The sequence below is a fragment of the Phascolarctos cinereus genome, unplaced genomic scaffold (assembly GCF_003287225.1).
Source record: "Phascolarctos cinereus isolate Bilbo 61053 unplaced genomic scaffold, phaCin_HiC Scaffold_5;HRSCAF=322, whole genome shotgun sequence".
Classification (NCBI taxonomy): domain Eukaryota; kingdom Metazoa; phylum Chordata; class Mammalia; order Diprotodontia; family Phascolarctidae; genus Phascolarctos; species Phascolarctos cinereus.
This window is the reverse complement of record NW_027555958.1, coordinates 450,051,659-450,071,125: the sequence shown is the minus strand read 5'-3', so window position 1 is coordinate 450,071,125 and position 19,467 is coordinate 450,051,659. Positions and strand designations below refer to the sequence as shown.

Sequence of the window (19,467 nt, the reverse complement as noted above, 5' to 3'; positions counted from 1 at the left end):
AATGCAAAGCCCTGCCCTGAGCATCACAGGACCCTGGCGGTCGGTAGCTAGCCAGCCATCTTCTCTATTCCTATGACTAATGAGCTTGTTTCTCCAATTCCCCTAGTCCCTGTGAGTCAGGCATCTTCCAATCCTCATCTCTTCCCATGCTTCCTAGGCCCTACACTCTTGCTCTTATCCAGCTCAATCTCATTTAAGCAACTCTCGAAGTCACGGATCGTTAACGTGGGGTCCAGGATCTTGTTTTAAAAGATACTTTGGTGACTGTGTTGTAATATAATCGGTTTCCTTTGCAATAATGCTTTATGTATTTAAAAGCATTCTTTTGAGGAAGGTTCCCTCGGCCGCCCAAGGGGTCTAGGACACCAAAAAGGCGAGGGCCCCTTGGTCTAAAGATAGGCGGTTCAGAGAAGGTGTCAATCTGCATCATGAGCAAGAGATTCCTTCCCTGGGAGAGCCCTGTGTCCACAAAATCACAGGTCCAGGCCTCACCTCATCCCTATCCCCGAGTAGGTAAAGGGGAGAAGGTAAACTTCCTGGGTCCGTTTCACTTTTGTCTCTATCATCAGTTGGCGCTTAATAAATCCTGGTTCGTGGACTGATGGAGCTAGAGTCCCTAACTGGGTCATTTTAGTACTCTAAGGACCTTGATTAGGATTCGTGGGGCTATTAGAGAAGAGGCGGGGCTTTCCAGGCACTCCGTGAGGTCACAGACACCTTCCGAACGTTCGTTCCCCGCCCCCCCTCGCGGCGGAAGCTCTGCCCCCCCGCATTCGGAAGGCCCCGCCCCCTCCCTGCCGGGGATGGTGATGCTGCTAGGCCACGCCCCCAGGCTCTGCAGCCCAGGGCGGGGATTACGTGGCTGGTCCTGCTCTTTCTCCGGAGGTGGAAGGAAGCCCCGCCCCCTGGGGAGGGGAGGGGCGGGTCACATGCCCCGCGGAGCGTTCCGAGGCTCCGCCCCGCCAGGCCCTCGCGCAGGGCCCTCCCGCGCTGCCATGGCAACAGTGTCCACCGCGGCCCCGGCCAAGCTGCTGCTCCGGCGGGACCGAGGCAGGACCGCGGGCCCGGGCCTGGGCCCTCCGCCGCCGCCGCCGCCGCCTTCGCTGCCGCCGCCCCCAGCTCCACATTCCCCTGCTCGGGCCTGCGGCCGGGGCCACCCCCATGCCGAAGATGAAGGCACTGCAGTGCGCCCTGGCTCTGGAGATCCGCTCCGTGAGTGACCGGCCCGGCGGAAACTGAGGCACGGGGGGGGGGGGAATGGAGCCGGAGCTGGGGGGAGACTGAGGCACGGGAGGGGGTGCCATGGAGCCGGAGATGGGGGAAACTGAGGCACACTGAGGACCTGGAGTTGTAGAGGAGTTGGAGGGACTGCAACCTAGTCCCCCATTTTATAGAGGAGGAAACTGAGGCCCAGGGAGGGAGGAGCTTCTTTATCCTCTCCCCTGTCCCTTCTTGTCCCTAAACTGTATCTCTTCAGAGGAAGGTTCTTTCTTTCTTGAAAAAGAAGCTCACAGCGCGTCTCCCTCTCCTCTCACCTGGCCCTTCCCTTAAAGTTTTTAGGAGAGAAAGAACTCCCAGTCCTCTCTGCTATCAGGAGACCCCTCATTCCCACCCCCAGAAATGAGGGTCCCCTCCCCCAGTGACTATGGAATTACTTCTGTGACAATCCCTTGACAGGATTTCAGGACTGCCACCTTCATGCCCACCCCCCCACCTCCCCCCACCCCGCTGTCTGAGAGCCCCGTGACACCTCAGCTCCTGGTGCCATGGGCTTGTTCGTGGCATTGAAGCCTCCCTCCCTCAATTCCCAGACCCCTTAAAGTAAATCTTTGGGGCCCTTTCTTTTCCCATCTCTTTTTTGCTCCCCCCCTTTCTGATGTCCTCCCTTGGTTTCTTTTGTCAATGCTTTAAAGCAGGATATTGGGGGGGTGGAGTGGGGTGGGGAATGACTTGCCTTGGGTTCTCTATTGTACCTTCCCCCACTGGGAGCACCCAGAACCCGTCACCACACTTTCTTAAAACCTCCCTCATAGACAACTTTTTGAAGACACAAAGTTTCTAAGAAGTTTCTCTCGGTTGGTCTAGGGAGACTTGGTGCTCCCCTTTCTGGGCCCAGGGACCCTGATGAGTCTGTTCAGCATCAACAGCTGCTTCCCCACTTTGCCCTAGAATGGGGAGGGGGGTCCCCAGTCAAGGGAGAGCTGGCTGCTCCCTCTCAGACTGCTTGTCCATAACGGTTGAGTGGTTCAAATACTGAGCCATCTGAAAGGAAATCATGAATGCCACCGTCTTCTACAGAGGCATGCAAAGAAACCTCTCCATTCTCCCAGCCACACAAGCTGCATTGAATTTTGCATGTAATTTTGTCTAGCCAATGTGGTGTTCTCCTCATCTCCCATCTCATTCACTGTTTTGGGAATAGACCCCTTCTTTCCCGTCTATTTTTTTTGGGTAAGAGCCTATGTTTTCATTGGTGTAGGGTCTGTGTGTGCTGACCTGTACTGCAGCTTATGTCCACAGTGGTGACACTGAGTGAGAGGTGAAGTGATTTTTCTCAGGACTTGGCAGAGGCAGCCCTTGAGCTCTGGTGTTCCAGGTGCAGAGGTCAGCTCTGTCCACTGCAGTCTGGTGACCAGGTGGTGCTGCCCCCATGCCCCATCTTAACCTTGTTTGAAATCTGACTTGTGCCTTTCTCCCATCTCCCCCACCCCATGATTGTCCTCTCCTTTCGTTTCTTAGAGCTCTTTGCCTACATCCCAAGTTAGCCCTAATTTTCTTATTTATGTCACATATCCATGTTTCAGAGAATCTGTGATTTCCCTCAGGTGGACATTTGGTCCATGGGAGCCTTCCCCTTCGGTGTCACTTTTCATCCTCCATCCTCCTGTGAATTTGCCACAGAAAATTCACCCTGCACACAGGCAGCCTTCCAAGAGGCCTTTTAATATTCCGTGGGTGCCATTGTGGCCTCAGGTTGTCCGTCTCTTATCTGAGTGAATGACTAACAGACTGAATGAATGAGTGAATGAGTGAGTCAGTGAGCAGCCCCTTCCATCTGCCTGGCCCACAACCATCATGCTGTTTCCAGAGGATGGTCCTCATTGGCACCATGTGCAGCCTCCTTATGTTTGCTTCTCTTGTTTTGCCTTTAGGCCTCCTACCAAGGAATTTTGAGCCTTTGGAGGACATAATGTTGTGTATTTCTATTGCAGTCCTTTGTGTCGGGAGCTAGATAATTTTTTCATCTCTGTTATTACATTGACAGAGATGCAGCATTCATTTTTCTTTCAACAGAGTACAAGTTCTTGAAGAAAATGTTTGTCTCTATCTCCAGTGCCTAGCAGAGTACCTGGCACCCAGTTGATGAATAGTGGTGCCTGTTGGTTGATGCATTTCGGGTTCTTGATCTTGGGTATATCCTTGGAGAGTTTACAAAATGTAGAATTGGACTACTTGGTTTCCTGCAATTCAGTTTTTTAATCATCTGAACTGTCTTGTAAAAAGTTTGCGAATTTGCATCGAGAACTCAACTTGAAATACAATGAAGGAATTCCACAAATAATAGCTTTGCTGTTGTTGTTGTGATATTTGCATCTGTGCATCTTTGTGCAGGTCAGTGTTATAATGCTTCACTCTATCCTCCACTCAGATGTGAAATTGATCTTCCTAGAGTTCAGTCTGACCCTGTCCCTACTCTGTTCAGTAAACGCCAGGGGCTCCCAGTTACCTTGTGTATCAAATACAAAATCAGATACAAAAAGCCCTTCGTGATCTGAGCCTTTCTCACCTTTCCAGTCTTCTTACAGCCTCGTACGTACTCTGTGACTCAGTGTCCAGGGCCTCCTTGCTGTCCCTTACCCCAGACACTTCGTCTCTGGGCTCTCGGCAAGTTCTCTGGCTGTCCCTCCTGCCTGCAAGGCTCTGTCTCCTCATCCCTACTGCCTGGCTTCCCTGGCTGCTTTCAGGGCCCTGCTGAAAATCCCACCTTCTACAAGAAGCCTTCCCTGATCCGCCTTGATGCTTAGGCCTTCCTGCTGTTATTATCTCCAACTTATTTTGACTGTATCTTATCTGCGTATAGTTGTTGATGAGTCCTTTTCCCCGTTGGACTGAGAGCTTCTGGAAGGAGGGACTGGTGTGTGTAGCATGGTGCCTGGCACACAGTAGGCACACTTAATGCTTGCTGGCTTGCCTTGAGTACAGTGCTGTCCCCACCTTACTTCCTCAATTTGTCCTCAGGACTCTGTGTTAGGCAAAATGTTAGATGGGGAAGTTTATCTATGACATAAGGGAAGAATGATGACCGTGGCACCTTGGCCCAGGAGCTTGACCCCTGCCTTGGCCGCTTCCAGTCTGCCGTCCTTCAACCTCAATTTCCCCTTCTCAGACGTGAGGGGCAGGAGCAGAGGATCCCGGAGGTCCCTGTCACTGCCAGATTGAGCAGCCTTTCAGCAGGATTAGAAGCTGCGCTGAGGGGTTTTATTGTAGCTTAAAAATGCAGTTCTTCGGACTTAGCAGAACATCACTGGAGGCCCCTACTGCATACCAGCATCCTGTCTCTTAAATTGCTTCTTGTGTGCAAATGTCTTTTGGTATTATTCATGGGAAAAAAAAAATCAGTATGGATGTGGTTAAGGTTCTTCATCACTTCCCCAGCCTGGTGGTCATTGGACCACCATTGTGCATGGAGAGGTTACTCTGTAGGTGCGATGGACTTTATGAAGCTTAGAAGCTTCTGCCCTCTATGGTGCCATGCCACTGTAGAAGGAAAGAATGAATGAAAAAGCGTTTATGAAGCATTTGCTATGTGTCTGGCAGTGTGCTAGGGGTTAGGGATACAAACACAGTTCCTGCCCTTGAGAAGCTTATGTTCTGCTGGGGCTAAACAGCCCAGCAAAGGAAAGCGGTAAAATGGCAGCCATGAGAGGAGGAGGAGGGGAGTGGTTTGGAAACCTCAGAGGAGTGAGGTGGAGGCTGGCTCTGGGCCAGATAAGGCCGAGTTGTCTTTCAGGGCCCCCAGGGGAGGGGCTGAGGAGAAAGACCAAAGCGGCATGGTTTGGAAATGGCAAGAAGTGGACATGTTCCACATGGGGCCTGTGGCTTGTTGCTTACCAATTTCTGGAATCCCTATGCCTAAAGTGATGTTAATTCTCTAAAGGTCACCCTTCTGCCTCTCAGGATCCCCTGCAGGAGGCCTTGGGGGAAGGATTCTTTGGGTGGACTTTCCAATAAAGGCCGTTAAACTGACACATCAAAGCTGGCATTCACTGAACAGGGAGGTGTTTATATTAAATTTTCTAACGCGTGATCTCGAAAAATTACTGCCATGTGTTATGGATGTTGCTTCTGAGCTTATTTTGGCTACCCCCCAAGACTGCTCTGCTGTATTGAGGGGAGATGGAATGGGATAGTAACACTGGGGCACTGGAGGGCCTTCCCATGCACGCCTTCCAGCCCTGGAATCCTTTCCCCCCTGCCTTCCCAGCCAGCCTGGCATTTGGAAGGCTGACCTCAATTTTCCTTCAGCCTTGGTAGTATTGTGATAATGTGGGAATCGCAAAAATTAGAGGGAGCTTTTCTTCTCTGACATGGAATTCCCTACAGTAGCTCTATGGGAAAACGGAGCCACTCAGTTTAGGAGAAAATAATGTGTTGCCAAGGGGAATATATGCGTTTTCTCCGTGATCCCTTTGAGAATTGTGTGTTGTGTTGCATAACCTGCTTTTAAAGAGTAGTGTCAAAACTGTGCTTACCTGTTGAGCCTAGAATAACATACTTTGGAGCACATTTCACCTGGAAGGCAAAGATTCATTGCGACATTGGTCTGAATATAATCTGCCCTCAAAACTAGAGAAGTATCAGGGGAGTCTAAACTATGATATTGGGAAGCAACAGACCTACACTTAGAAGGGGTGCAGAGGACCTTGTCCAAACCCTCCTGAGGAGAAACAAAAAGTCTCAAGTGGAGGCTTACCACCCTGGAAGTTATCAAGGTGGTTAATGAACTTACCTGCTCTATGTATAACTACAAATATACTCCAAAAAACTAGTTTTCATTTATTAGCTCCTCCTTTCCTCTTTTGGGGGCAGTTATGTGGCGCAGTGGTTAGAGTGCTAGACCTGGAGTCAGAAGACTCATCTTTGTGGGTTCCAGTCTGGCCTCAGACACTTCCCAGCTGTGTGACCCTGAGCAAGTCACTTTAACCCTGTTTGCCTCAGTTTCCTCATCTGTAAAATGAGCTGGAGAAGGAAAAAAGGAAACCATTCCAGTATCTTTGCCAAGAAAAGCACAAATGGGGTTATGAAGTCAGACATGATTGAAAAACGACTGAATTTCTCTTTCTCTACCTCCCCTCCTTTCTCCCTCCTTCCAACTTTCCTCTCCTTCTTCCCTCCTTCCCTTCCCCTCCTTTCCTTCCTTCCTTCCTTCCTTCCTTCCTTCCTTCCTTCCTTCCTTCCTTCCTTCCTTCCTTCCTTCCTTCCTTCCTTCCCTTCCTTCCTTCCTTCCTTCCTTCCTTCCTTCCTTCCTTCCTTCCTTCCTTCCTTCCTTCCCTTCTTCCCTTCCTTCCTTCCCTTCTTCCCTTCCTTCCTTCCTTCCTTCCTTCCTTCCTTCCTTCCTTCCTTCCTTCCTTCCTTCCTTCCTTCCTTCTCTTATTTGACAGATAAGGAAACTGAGACCTAGAGAGGTTAAGGAAGGCATTGCTTGACTTTGCAGTAAATCTCAGAGCCAGGAATTGCGCCTGCCCCAAGTCTAGCGCTCTTGTCATTCAGCAGCTTGGTAATGTGCCTCTTTTGGAGCTTTTGGAATTTACAGTTAGTTAATAAACATTGACAAAGCACCTACTATGTGTCAGGCACTGGGCTGAGAGCTGGGGATACAGAAGAGGCAAAAGACTGTCCTTGCCCTCAAGGTGCTCACAATCCACAGGCAAACAACTATATACACGTAAGCTATATATGGGATAAATAGAAAATAATTAAAGAGAGAGGTCTTAAGAGGGGTTGGGAAGAGCTTTTTATTGAAGATGGGATGTAAGTTAGGCTTGGAAGGAAGCCAGGGAATCTGGGAGGTGGAGAGGAGGAAGAAGAGCCTTCCGGGCATGGGGCACAGCCAGAGAGAAGGCTCAGGTTGCCTTGAGCTGAGAGATGGAGGAACAGCAAGGAGGCCAAGGCCACTGTGTCTGGAGTGAGGGGGGGAGCTGTAAGAAGAGTGGAAAGGAGGGAGTGGGCTGCCTTAGGAAGGGCTTTGAAGGCCAGACAGAGCACGTTGTGTTTCATTTGGAGGCGATAGGGAACCACTGGAGTTTATTGAGTAGGGGAGTGATGTGATCAGACCTGTGCCTTAGCAAAGTCATTTTGGCCCCTGAGTGGAAGATGGGCTGCAGTGGGGAGAGACCTGAGGTGGGCAGATCCACCAGCAGCTACTGCAGCAGTCCAGGCTCGAGGTGATGGGGGCCTGCACCAGAATGGTGGTGGTGTCAGAGGAGAGAAGGGAGGTATTTGAGAGATGGCACGGAGGTGAAATTTACAGGCTTTGGCAACATATTGGGATATGGGGGTGGGGACGGGGTAAACCATAGTGAGGGGTTGAGGATGACTCTTAGGTTGTGAACCTGAGGGGCCGGGAAGACAGTGTTGCCCTCTTTGGTAACAGGGAAATGAGAAGGAGGGTCCAATTTTGGACATGTTGAGTTTCATATTGTTCTGCTGGACAGGTTGAGATGTTTGAAAGGCAGTTTGGAGATGCAAGATTGGAGGCAGCAGAGAGGTTAGGGCTGGAAAGGTAGATTTGAGAGTCATGAGCATGGAGATGACAATTCATTCCATGGGGGCTGATGAGAGATCACCAAAGAAAATAGAGTAGAGAATAGAGAGGAGGGCCCAGACAGAGCCCTTGGGACACCTACAATTAGAGAGTGTGCTAAGAAGGTGGATCCATCAGTGGAGACTGAGAAGAAGCAGCAGTGCCAGAGATAGGAGGAAAACCAAGAGAGAGTGGTGTCCCAAATATCTAGGGAGAAGAAGGTGTCAAGAAGAGTAGAGTCGTCAACAGTGTCAGAAGCTACTGAGAGGCTGAGGAGAATGAGAATGGAGAAAAGACCATTGGATTTGGCAATTAAGAGATCATTAGTAACTGTGGAGAGAGCAGTGTCAATGGAGTAATAAGGTTGGAAGCCAGATTGTGATAAGGTTAAGAGAGAGAGGAGAGAAAGAGGGGTGCCTGTTATAGATGGTCTTTTCAAGGAGTTTACCTACAAAGGGCAGAACAGGTACAGAAAGAGAGTTAGCAGGGACAGAAGGGTCAAGTGAATGTTTTTTGAGGATGGGGAGACATGGGCATGTTCGTAGACTGTAGAGAAGGAGCTAGTTGACAAGGAGAGATTGAAAATAAGTAATAGAGTAAGGATTACAGAGAAGGCAGTCTGCTGGGGAGGAGATGGGATAGAATGGGATCATTTGAACAAGTAGAGGGGTCAGCCTTGGTGATGAGTAAGATTACTTCATCATGTGAGATGGGTAAAGGAAGAGAGAGTAGCAGAAGGTATATGAGAGATAGGAGATGAGGAAGAGGGGAAGAGAAGGAGCTCATGGTTGGTCTGAATTTTTTCAGTGATATATGAGGCAAGTTTCTCAGCTGAGAGAGTGGGGGGAGGGGGAGCCATGGGAGGTTTGAGGAGGAATGGGAAGGTTGGGAAGGGCTGCTGTGGAGAGCAGGAGAGTGAGTTCACAAGTGAAGTAGATTAGGATTGCCAAGCAGCAGGGAGTGTCCCGTTGAGGCTGTGGAACATAAATTTGTAGGGGACCCAGTCAGAGTGGGTGTGTGATTTCCCGCATCTTTGTTCAGTTACGTGTGTCTGGGAGTGAAGGCAGTAGCAGGTGGGAGTGATCCCAGGCTGAAGCATGGCAGGGCATCCACTTAATGATGATAATTTCAGAGTTCTGGATGCCGCCAATTACCTTGTTCTGCTTTCTGTTTTTGACCCTGATCCTGCTGCCTTCTCAACTCTGGGTCTGCCCCTTCTTTGGTGGACCACTCAGAAAATAGACTTTGCTGCCTCAAACAACCCACTAGCAGACGTCTTGCTCGGTGGCAGAGTGGGTTGGAGTTAGGAAGACCTGAATTCAAATTCTGCCTCACATGCTTACAATTGTGTGACCCTTAGATTTTGATAGAGAAATAGGGAACAAGAAGCAGATCAGTGAAATCTATCAGTGACACCAGTTTTAAGAAGTAATAAATCCTTTTCTCCTTTGGGCATACTTCTTTTGGAATACCCAAGCCCAGAATTTGTCTTTTTTCCTTCCAAAGGACATCCTATCTTTCCCTTTCAGAATATAAACACTGAATCATCAGCTAACCTTTTTGAGCTATTTAGAACTGTTTACCTTTATTAAATTTCTTTTGTCTGCTGTGTATTTTAAAAATGATTTTTCAAAAGTCATAAGTTCTGTTAAAAGTCTACTTTTTTTTTTTCCTGTAAGACTAAACTCAACTTTTCAGGATATTATCCTTGGATACAAGCCATTTTCCTTTGCTTTTTGGTATATTATATTCCATTTTTGGAGTGCCTGATCATCTTTTCCTGGATGCCTAACAATGTATTTTCTTTTACCTTGGAATACAGAAGTTTGGTATTTCCAATTCTGGGAGAGTTAAACCAAGGGCTCTTTTCTAAGGGTGTTCTGTGAATGTTATCAGTCTTTAACTTTATTTCTGGTATTTTTTGATAAACTTAACTTTTCAGCTATCCTGAAGTATGGCATTCAGGCTTTTCATTTCATCGTGAATTTTATATGATGGCCCTCCTATAAAAATCTAATTCTAGAATTAGATTAGAATTCTAGAATCTATCTGTACTAGATATAAGAATATAATTCTTGGATTATCTCACTGAATCCTGGCTACTGGATCAATTGTTTTTGGTTGTAGAAACTTTATGTGTCCTTCAAGTTTTGCTGTCTTTTGATGTTTTTTAATAGTTGTTATTATAATTTATATTTTGAATGTATCTCTTCTGTTCTTTTCTTCTCTAGGAAGTCAGATTCATTAAGATTTTCCAACTTCTAAACAAACTATTTTTGAGTTTTTAATTAAAATTAAAATTTCATTCCTTACATTTTGCTTCTTTTTCTTCAGACTTCCAATTACTTCTTGAGTTCTTGTGGCCTTTTCTTATTACATGGTATTTTAAAAAATTGTATTAGGAGGTTTTTTTCATTTTCTTAATCTTTCTGCCAGTTTTTCTATTTCAGTGTGATACAGTCCAATAGGCATTTGTTAAATACCCACTGCATGCAAGGTGTTGTGCTAGACACCTGTGGATTCAAAGACAGAAATGAAAAATGGTCCCTGTCCTCAAGCTCACATTCTCCCAGTGTGGGAGGATATCATACGCAAACAGATAAAAATGCCATCCCTCCTCTGTCTTTCATGGTAATCTCATCACCATATGGTGATGGGTTCAATGATCACTCTTATGCAGATGATTCCCAGATCCACAAATCCAGCTGGAGTCTTTCTTAAGCTTCAATCCTGTATCACCAGCTGCGCCTTGGGCATCTTGTGATAGGTGTCCTGTACACATCCTAAACTCAACATGTCCAAAACAAAACTCATTCTCTTCCCTGGCCCAATCCCCCCCTAGTCTCTTCTCTTCTCACCTTCCCTGTTACTGTCTGGGATACCACCATCTTCCCATTCCTTCAGGCTCTTTACTCTCACTCCTTTCTACCTTCATAACAACTCTCAAATATCCCTATTTGTCCGCTTTCAAACAGCTACCACCCTGGTTTGGGCCTTTGTGCACAAGGAGTCCCTCTGCCCAGAACGCTCTGCTCCCTCACCTCTCCCTCTTTATTTCCTTGACCTCTTCCAAGACTCAGCTTAAATCCCGCCTATTCCAGGAGGCCTTTCCAGATAGTTATGCCTTTCCCTCTCAGCTTGCCTTCCCTATGTGCCTTATGTATCTTGTATGTTTGTGGTTATTTGCATGATAGTTTCCACATTAAAATGTAAGCTCTTTGAAGTCAGGAACTATCTATTGCCTTCCCCTCCTGTCTCCCCCCTTACCCTGCTTTTTGTAACCCCTGGAACTTAGTGGAATGCTTGGGACATAGTAATAAATAACATAATAAATGCTTGTTGACTTGACCTGAAAATATACACATGATAAACTGAGGAGGAAGAAAGGAGCATTAAGAACCAAAAGGGGAGCAGAGGCCTGCAGGGCCTGGATCAGGGTGGTCCCTGAGTGAAGAGAGAGATAAGGATGAGGAAAGGGAACAGCTGAGGATATGGCTGAGGTTTCAGGATAATAGTCTTCTTGATGAAATAGGAAATTAGAAAGAGGGGAATGGAATTAGAGGGAGATAATAGGTTAGTTCTGTTTTAGAAATTTTGAGTTCGTGATCTATGTGGTGTGGGACCATCCTACCAGAACCAGGCTAGGGCTGGATCTATAGATTTGAGAATCTTCTGCAGAGGGTGAAAATTGACGCTTTCGGGGTTGATCATCGCCAAGAGAGAATGTGGGGAGTGGGAAGAGGAAGGCCCCAGGACACAGTCTTGGGAGATAGCCACGTTTAAAGAGCAGGGCCTCAATAATGTCCCGGAAGAGATGCTGGGAGGGGGAAATAGCCTTACTTTCTCCTGTTTTAGTTTTAACAGTTTTATTTGGTGCATTTCTAGATGTGATAAAGGAGGAACTGGACTTATAGGCTTATATAAGATAGCAGAAAATTTCATAATTTTAATTATTCTTATACTCTGGCAAAATAAGGATGTTTCATTTAGCTTTGCCCAGTTTAGGCTTTCTCAATTTAAGTTTTTTAAGTGGCTTCTGTTTGTACTTGGCAGGATTCTTCTGTTTTTTTCTAGTGTATAAGAGTTCATTTTATAAGCCACATTCACGTAATCAAAATGCTCATTGTTTTGCCTTGCCCCAGGTATCTTGTCCACGTCTGCAGCTGAAAGACAAGGAGGACGTCTATCTCAGCGTTTGTGTGTTTGGCCAGTACAAAAAGACACAATGTGTCCCTCCTATCTTTCCGCTGGTCTTCAATGCCAGAATGGTGTTTGAAAAGGTATGCTCGCTTGTGAATTCAGCCCCGTGAGTCCTGAAAAGGCCATGTTTACATGTCATGGGCAAGGTATATGCTAATACTTCCAGAGTTTCCAGGCTTAGGGGAGGACAGGCATTTAACTGCATTGGGAAACATGGGAAAAGAGCCTCACCATTTGCTAGGGAAAGTACAAGTCTAATTTTACTTCTCAAAAACGTCCCTTCAGTGTTACACTGGTGACTTGACTTAGTCCAGAATCAGTTCCTATGTGCCACAGAAAGTAGAATTTTCAGGCACTGAAAACATGAGTAATTTTAAACAATCATACAACAAAGTGTTCTTTGTTATCCCTGTGAGTGTCCCACACTGAGCTGATGCTTATCTGGCCTTCTCATCCTGGCTAAAGTCCAACTCATGATCATGGTACTATGGACTTTTATTTTATTAAATAGGAAATGTATGACTGGAGTCAAGATTTAATAGCTTAGAAATAAATCTTTGTCATCAACTACTGAATTTAGGAATTATCCCCCTTAATTATCAGTTATCTTTTTCTCAGTGCAAAAGTTTATTTCTCAAGTTGTCATAGTTGATTAAAAAAAAAACAACAACTGTGCCTTGAAACATGAATAATATACTACAGGAAGGGAATAGTGATAGATACTACATAAGAAGACGCTATTGCCTTGTGGATCCTTAGAGCTAATTCTTGTTCCATCTGGTCTGTTTACCTGGCTTGCCCCCAATTGCCGGATAACATTCCTTGAAGTGCAGCATTAGTAACTGTATTTCTGCTCACTCTTTCCATCCACTATACTAGGGCAGCTAATATTTACGTAATACAAGAACCTTTGACAACAACCGTGGGAAGAAGTGACAGTGTAACAGTGGTGACAAGATATGAGGGTTTCTCTAGATGGGACGGGAAGGACTTTGTGAGGATGGCGGAAGGGAAACTCACATTTTCATGACCTTCCCTGCCCCAGCAGAAACTGTTGAACTCATTGTCTTTGGGTTCCACAGTAGCACAGGTCTGGCTCACAGCACTTGCTGCTGGCTGATGGAGTCCTTTCTCTGCCTCTTTTCTTACCAGGTGTTCCCTGATGCCATAGACCCAGGAGATGTAGTAGCACAACTCGAATGTAAGTTTTGTTTTTATTTTTTTTTTAATTCATTGTTTCTGACTATCTACTGATTATTTGTTTTTCTATAAGATTTGAGGGCTGATCTTTGACTGTTTTCCTTACAACACACAGCATTACTGTTGATGCTTGACCAGGGAGGGGGCTGAGGCTCACGGAAGGGAAGGAATTGGCCATGCTAGTCCGCAGGCCTGGTCTCTAGATCAGAAGCTGGGCCTTTTACCTCTCTACCTCACTGCTTGTTGTTATAGCAACCTAAGACTTCAAAAGTATCATTTTCAAAGACAACCCCATCCTCCCCTCCCCAGGATGTAGGTAATGCAAATGGTACTATTTTATAGATGAGGAAATGGAGAGTAAGGAGGATTAGGTGGATTGTCTAGTCTGCAGCTTCCCAGGAGGTCAGAGCTGGAACCTGAACTCACATAGCTCTCAGCCATCTCCACACTGTATGTTCTTCACTCAGGCCACCTCTTCCCCATTAGAGAATTGGATTCTGCTCCTGGAACCACCCTGGGCTTTGACAGGCCAGTTTGGGCCTTATTTTGCCCAGATCCAAGGCTCCACAGCATTTCCAAGCAGTTTTTGTCCGATAATTGGGTCCTCACCTCAATAATTGGGGGTCATTAGGTTTACTGGATGCTGTCTGTTTTGCTTCTGGATGCTGTGTTAGCTAATCTATTTTACTGATTGACTTTTATGTATTTTATCCATAACCAAATTGTTTTAATGATTACTATTTTGTAGTATCATTTGAGATCTGCTACTACTAGGCTCCTTTACTTCTCTTTTTTTTTCACCATCTCCCTTGAGAATCTTGCCTTTTTCATCCAGATGAATTTTTTAAATTAAAATTTTTTGGCAAGACAATTGGGGTTAAGTGACTTGCCCAGGGTCACAGAGCTAGTAAAGCGTCAAGTGTCTGAGGCCAGATTTGAACTCAGGTCCTTGTGACTGCAAGGCTGGTGCTCTATCCACTGCACCATCTAGGTACTCCTTAAATTTTTTTTTATCAACAAAAATCTATCTTCTCTTCCTCCTTTGTCCCTCCACCCCCAGTCGAGAAGGAAAGAAAAATAAAGGCCACATGTAAACATATGTAGTCAAGCAAAACAAAGTTCTGCATTGGCTCTGTCCCCAAAAAAAGCGTCCCTGCACTCTGAGTCCTGCACCTCTCTCTCCAGAGGTAAGTAGCAAGTTTCATCAAGAGTCTTCTGGAGTTCTGGTGAGTCGCTGTGTGGGTTGCAGTTCTTAAGGCTTTCAAAGTTGTTTGCCTTGACAGTATTTTTCTTATTGTATCAATTGTTCCCTCGTTATGTTCACTTCACTCAGCATCGTTTAGGAAAGTCTTATTAGGTTTGTCCAAAGCTCCTCCCTTCATCATTTCTTACAACGCAATAGTATTCTGTCACATTTATATGTCATAACTTGTTCAGCCATTCCCCATTTGATGGTCATCTCCTCAGTTTCCAGTTCTATGCCATTGCAAAAAAAAGTTGCTATACATTTTTTATACATCCTTAGAGACTATTTTGCTTAGGATTGATCCCTTCGTTAATCTGTCTTTCCTCTTACCCTCCCTTTTCCCCTTTCCCTCTTATTTTCCTATTTAGTGAAACGCATTTCTGTTCCTAGCTCTGTGTGTGTGTATGTGTATTCTTCCTTATTTTGACCAGTTCTCACTTTCCTTTCCTTCTTTTTAGTATTCTTTTTTGTCCTTGTTTACTTCAGTTATGTGAGAAAATTTTCATTAACCTGACTTTCCCTCTCTCACCCCTCAATGTGTGTTTTTTCCCCTCTTATGATCATCAGAATGTAATGAGATCCCTCTCTGGCCCTCTGTCATATTTGGCTCACTCTATGAGCCCTGATATTAGTGTTCTGAAGGAATGCTGCATTATCTTCCCTACTAGAATGTATATGCGTCATCATTCTGTAGTCCCTTATGATTGCTCACTCACATGTACCTTTTTGTTTTGCTTGACTCTTGCTTTTGTATTTCAGAGTTTCTACTCAACTTGCGTCTTTTCATCAGAAATGCTTGAAAGTATTCTATTTCATTAAAGACCCTTTTTTTCCTCCTGTAGCATCATGCTTAGTTTTCTTGGGTAAATTGTTCTTGGCTGTAAGCCTATATCTTTTGCCATTTGTAATGCCATATTCCAGGCTCTTTGTTTTTTTATACCGTGTAGTGGTTGCTGCTAAATCATATGTGACCCTGACTGTGGCTCCTACTTGAATTCTTTCTTTTTGATTCTGTGCAATATTTTTTCTCTGATTTGGAAGCTTTGGATTTTGGCTATAATGTTTCTGGGAGTTTTCATTTTGAAGTTTGTGTCAGGAGGCAACTGGTGATTCTTTCTATTTCCACATTGCCTTCTGGTTCTAAGAGATTTGGGAAGTTTTCTGTTTTGATTTCTTGAAATATGTCTAAACTCTTTCTTTGGTCATGACATTTAGGTAGTCCAATAATTCTTAAATTATCCTTGATCTTTTTTCCAGTTTAGTTGTTTTTGGTATGAGATATCTTACAGTTGCTTTTATTTTCAAAACTCTTTTGACTTAGTTTTAATATTTCTTGTTGTTTTATGGAGTGTTTAGTGTCTATTTGGTCCATTCTGATTTTCAGGGAGTTGGTTGCTTGGGCAAGGTTTTTTTTTTTTTTACCTCTTGTGCCAAGATATTAATTCCCTTTCCAGTTCTTTCTTCCATAGCTCTCATTTCTTTTCCATTTTTTCCTCATTAGCACTCTTATTTCATTTACAAAACCATTTTAAAGTCTTTTTAAAATTCTTGCTTCATTTCTCCTGGGAATTCTAGTTGAGCTTTGTGTTCAAGCTGTGTTTCTCTTTGCGATTTTGCTTGTAGATACTTTGAAGCCAGATGTGTTTAGAACTTTTGTGTTGATGAGTCAGCAGATTGAGCAGTCTAGAGTGGGATGAAGATGTCACTGGCTTGGGCCTCCTCCCTAAAGTGGAGGTTCTGGGAGGAGCCAGGCAATCTGGGGGATAGGCCAGGCTCATTTCTCACTGTGCCCCTTTAGAATCCCTTTGTAATTTGATGACAATGGATGCTGTCCCTTCCTTTTATGTGCTCTGTGCTTCCTGCCCCTGAGATCATGTGCATCCTTCATGGGGCCTGTAGGGTCCCTTGAAGCTTCTGAAGTTCCCACAATCAGATGCAGTCTTCCCTTCCTCTTTTAAAAATTGGTATTCCTTTTGTCTGCTGCTCCCTTTTGACAAAGAAAAGCAGTTGAGCAAAGATACCCATGAGTGTGAAGCTGTCCTGGGAGTTCCTGACCTGTTTACTGGGTGGCTGAGATGTTTCCCTGATCCTTTCCTGGGAACTTCCTCAGTCATTCCATACTCCGGGTCAGGTTTCCTTTAATGATCCTTCACACATAGTTGTAGCCACAGCACACATTGTCCTCTGAGTTCTACTCAGTTTTCTCTGAATCAGTTCATATCCATCTTCCTACCTTCCTCTGAATTTCTCAGATATTTGGAGCATCACGTGTAAGGAAGGGTAGGTTGGCCAGGGACGTGCTGAGGGCGTGGAAATGTACCTTTGCCTTTTTGCCTGGTGACTGCTCTGATTTGCTGAGAAAATACCTCAGGGCTGCGCTGGCTTTGTTTACTCATGAAAAATCTGTTTCCTTTCTTTGCAGACGACACAGCCGTGTTTGAGTTGATACAGCTTGTTCTGCCAGGTATGAAACTGGTTCTATTCCTGAGACAACATGGGGAGCTAGTTTACAGTGGAATGACCTTTTTCATCTCCCCTAGCCCAGGCCCGCCCCCATCCTTGCAATGCCAAGGATTACAGGTGTGCCCCATCGTAATCTTCTGGGGGTTTCGTTGATGGTGATAGGGTGTAGGTGTCTACATGTCATGTCAAACTGAAGTTGTAGTTTAAAAAAGCATTCTTTTGTCACCTCAAATTACTTGTTGAATGTGTGAAAATATCCCCACTGTAGAGATAAGAAAGCAAGTCATAGTTGCTGATAATTAATAGTCTGATATTCTGATTCATTGGCATGGGTTTTCTCTGAACTGATGTTGGTTGCCACCCCATTCAGACCTTAACAGATAGTTTCATGTTTACCTGTGGCTGAGAAAAATGGACTACCTCCTGACCAGACCTTTGGTAATGAATCTCTCAGAACTTTTCTTGGCCTGTCCCCTGATGACAGGATCATGGTTAATCACCAGGTGTGTCCTAGAGGCCCTTCTGCTCCACTGACCACCCAGCCTTTGAGAACTCAGGGCTGTTTCTGTGCCATGAGGAGGTTAGGGGTGGGCTGGAGGGGAGAAACAAAGGATGGGAGGTGAGAAACAGAAATGGAGGGAAACAGTTGTGGGATGTCTCTTGCCTTCTGTGCGGGATTTACTTTTCAAGCGAAAAATGATGCATATCACCATTCAGAGCTTTCTTCCTTAAGAAGTATTAAGATTCAAAATGCCACCTGGGACAGTGGTTTTAAATTGGTCAAATACAATGAGAACCTGGCAGGACAGTTTGTAAAAGATGCCATTGTTTCTGGACACAGGGGTGTGTATCAACATCTTCATTTTCAGTCCTAAAATCTGTTCCTTGCAGTGGGTGAAACGCTCTCTATGTATGAGGAAAACACAAGAGACTTCATGTTCCCCAGTCCAAAGCAAATGTCTGGACACCATGATTCAAACCGCCAAGTGATGATGCAAAGAATTTCTGGCATCAGGGTAAGTGCCAACCACGTGAGGCCCCAGGTGTGGTACAGGAAGCATGGTCTGGGCGGCCTGGAGCCAGCACTTCTTTACGTGCTTGCTCTTGACTGATAACTCAGTATTAGAAATGGGAAGTCCTCTCTAAGGTTGACGTCTGAGAGCATAGAGTGTGTTTGTAAGGAATGGTCTCTAACGCCACGCCCATCAACGTTTGCCGGTCAGGATCGAGGCAGTTTCTGTGATGTGTGGAGCTTGTGGAAATACCACAGAATGCGCTCTTTGCTCTTTTTCTCCCCTGTGGATGGATATGTGATAGAGGGATGTGATTGCTGTCCCCGGTACTCCTCTTCCACACCTTCAGCTTTGCTCTCATGTGTGTCCTCAGTTTTTCTTTTGGCCTCTCTAAAGGATCCATTCAGAGTGCAGTGAGGAGGCCCAGGAAGCACTTACTTGGGCCATCTCTTGTCTCTGGCTCTTGACACCTGAGCTTTTCACCTCCTGTCTTAATCACATATTTTCTCAACATTATCCTTTATATTTCTCTGTGCGTGTAAGGCATCACTGACAGTCCAGTGCTGCCACCCTGCCACACATCTCTGCATACAGTATGTTGTTTGGTTTGGTTTTGGATCCAAGATTTTATTGGAATTGGAGACTTTTGATAAATAATTTTCCTCTACCTAAGCAGCAGATGCACACCTCTTTGTCTTCAGAAGTGCTTGGGACACTGGGAGGTAAAGCAGCCTGGCCAGGGACACATGCTGGTATATGTCTGAGGTGATACTTGAAGTCAAGTCTCCTTTGAGCCCTAGAGCGATTCCCTATCCATTATGCCATAGTCCCTCCCTTACAGTGCAATACAACAAATATTTACTAAGTGCCTCAAGCATGCAGAGCTTGGTAGGGTTGGGTGTGAGGGTAGAATTAAGCCAAGGGCCTTGTCCTTGTGGAGCACACAGGCTGGTCAGAGAATAAGAGGCCAACAGGTATGGCTGTCATCTTCAGTATTACATGAGAAGGGCAGATAAAGGGCTGTGGGAGCTTTGGGTTGGAGGAATGTGTGGCCTTCAGGAAAGGCTTCTGTGGAGAAGGTATGAGTTAAACTGATGAATGGGCAGGAACTTAGCTGGGGGAGGAGGCATAGGAAAGACAGTGTAAGGAATGGCTTGAAAATGGAAAGTGGCATGGTGTATTTTTTGGTCAGAGAGTTAGCCAGTAGGTAACTAGAGCATAGAACGTGGAAGGGAGTACATGAAATCGAGGTGGAAAGGTTAGATTGTGGCGGACCTTGAATGCTGGGCAGAGGAGTATGGTCTTGGCCTGGCAGGCACTTTGGAGCCTTTGAAGATCTTTGAGTAGAAGACGAACATGGCTGTGTCTGAGCCCTAGAAGAATTATTCCGAAAGTGTGGGAGGTATATAAAGGAAGTGTATTGTCCATCAGTCAGCAAGCACTTGTACTAAGGACCAGGGATACAAAGAAAGGTGGAAACAGCCCCTCCCATTTTAATGGAGGAGACATTTTGTAAACACAATTTGAGAAAGCCCAATGGT

General features: G+C 45.4%; 1 protein-coding gene across 4 annotated transcripts in view; it reads left to right on the top strand.

The window, feature by feature from the left end:
* Positions 1–976: 976 nt before the first annotated feature.
* The window catches only part of SPATA6 (spermatogenesis associated 6), a 140,487-nt gene continuing 121,996 nt past the window's right edge, over positions 977–19,467 (top strand). For 2 of the 4 annotated variants that reach the window (XM_020987707.2, XM_020987708.2), the window contains exons 1-5: positions 977–1,212; positions 11,947–12,084; positions 13,157–13,205; positions 16,873–16,914; positions 17,805–17,929. In XM_020987707.2, the coding sequence (XP_020843366.1) occupies positions 1,162–1,212; positions 11,947–12,084; positions 13,157–13,205; positions 16,873–16,914; positions 17,805–17,929 (405 nt within the window). In that variant the 5' untranslated portion in view covers positions 977–1,161. Of the gene's footprint in view, positions 1,213–11,946; positions 12,085–13,156; positions 13,206–14,305; positions 14,392–16,872; positions 16,915–17,804; positions 17,930–19,467 lie in introns of those variants that run through there. The other 2 variants (XM_020987705.2, XM_020987709.2) reach the window with 2 other exon arrangements.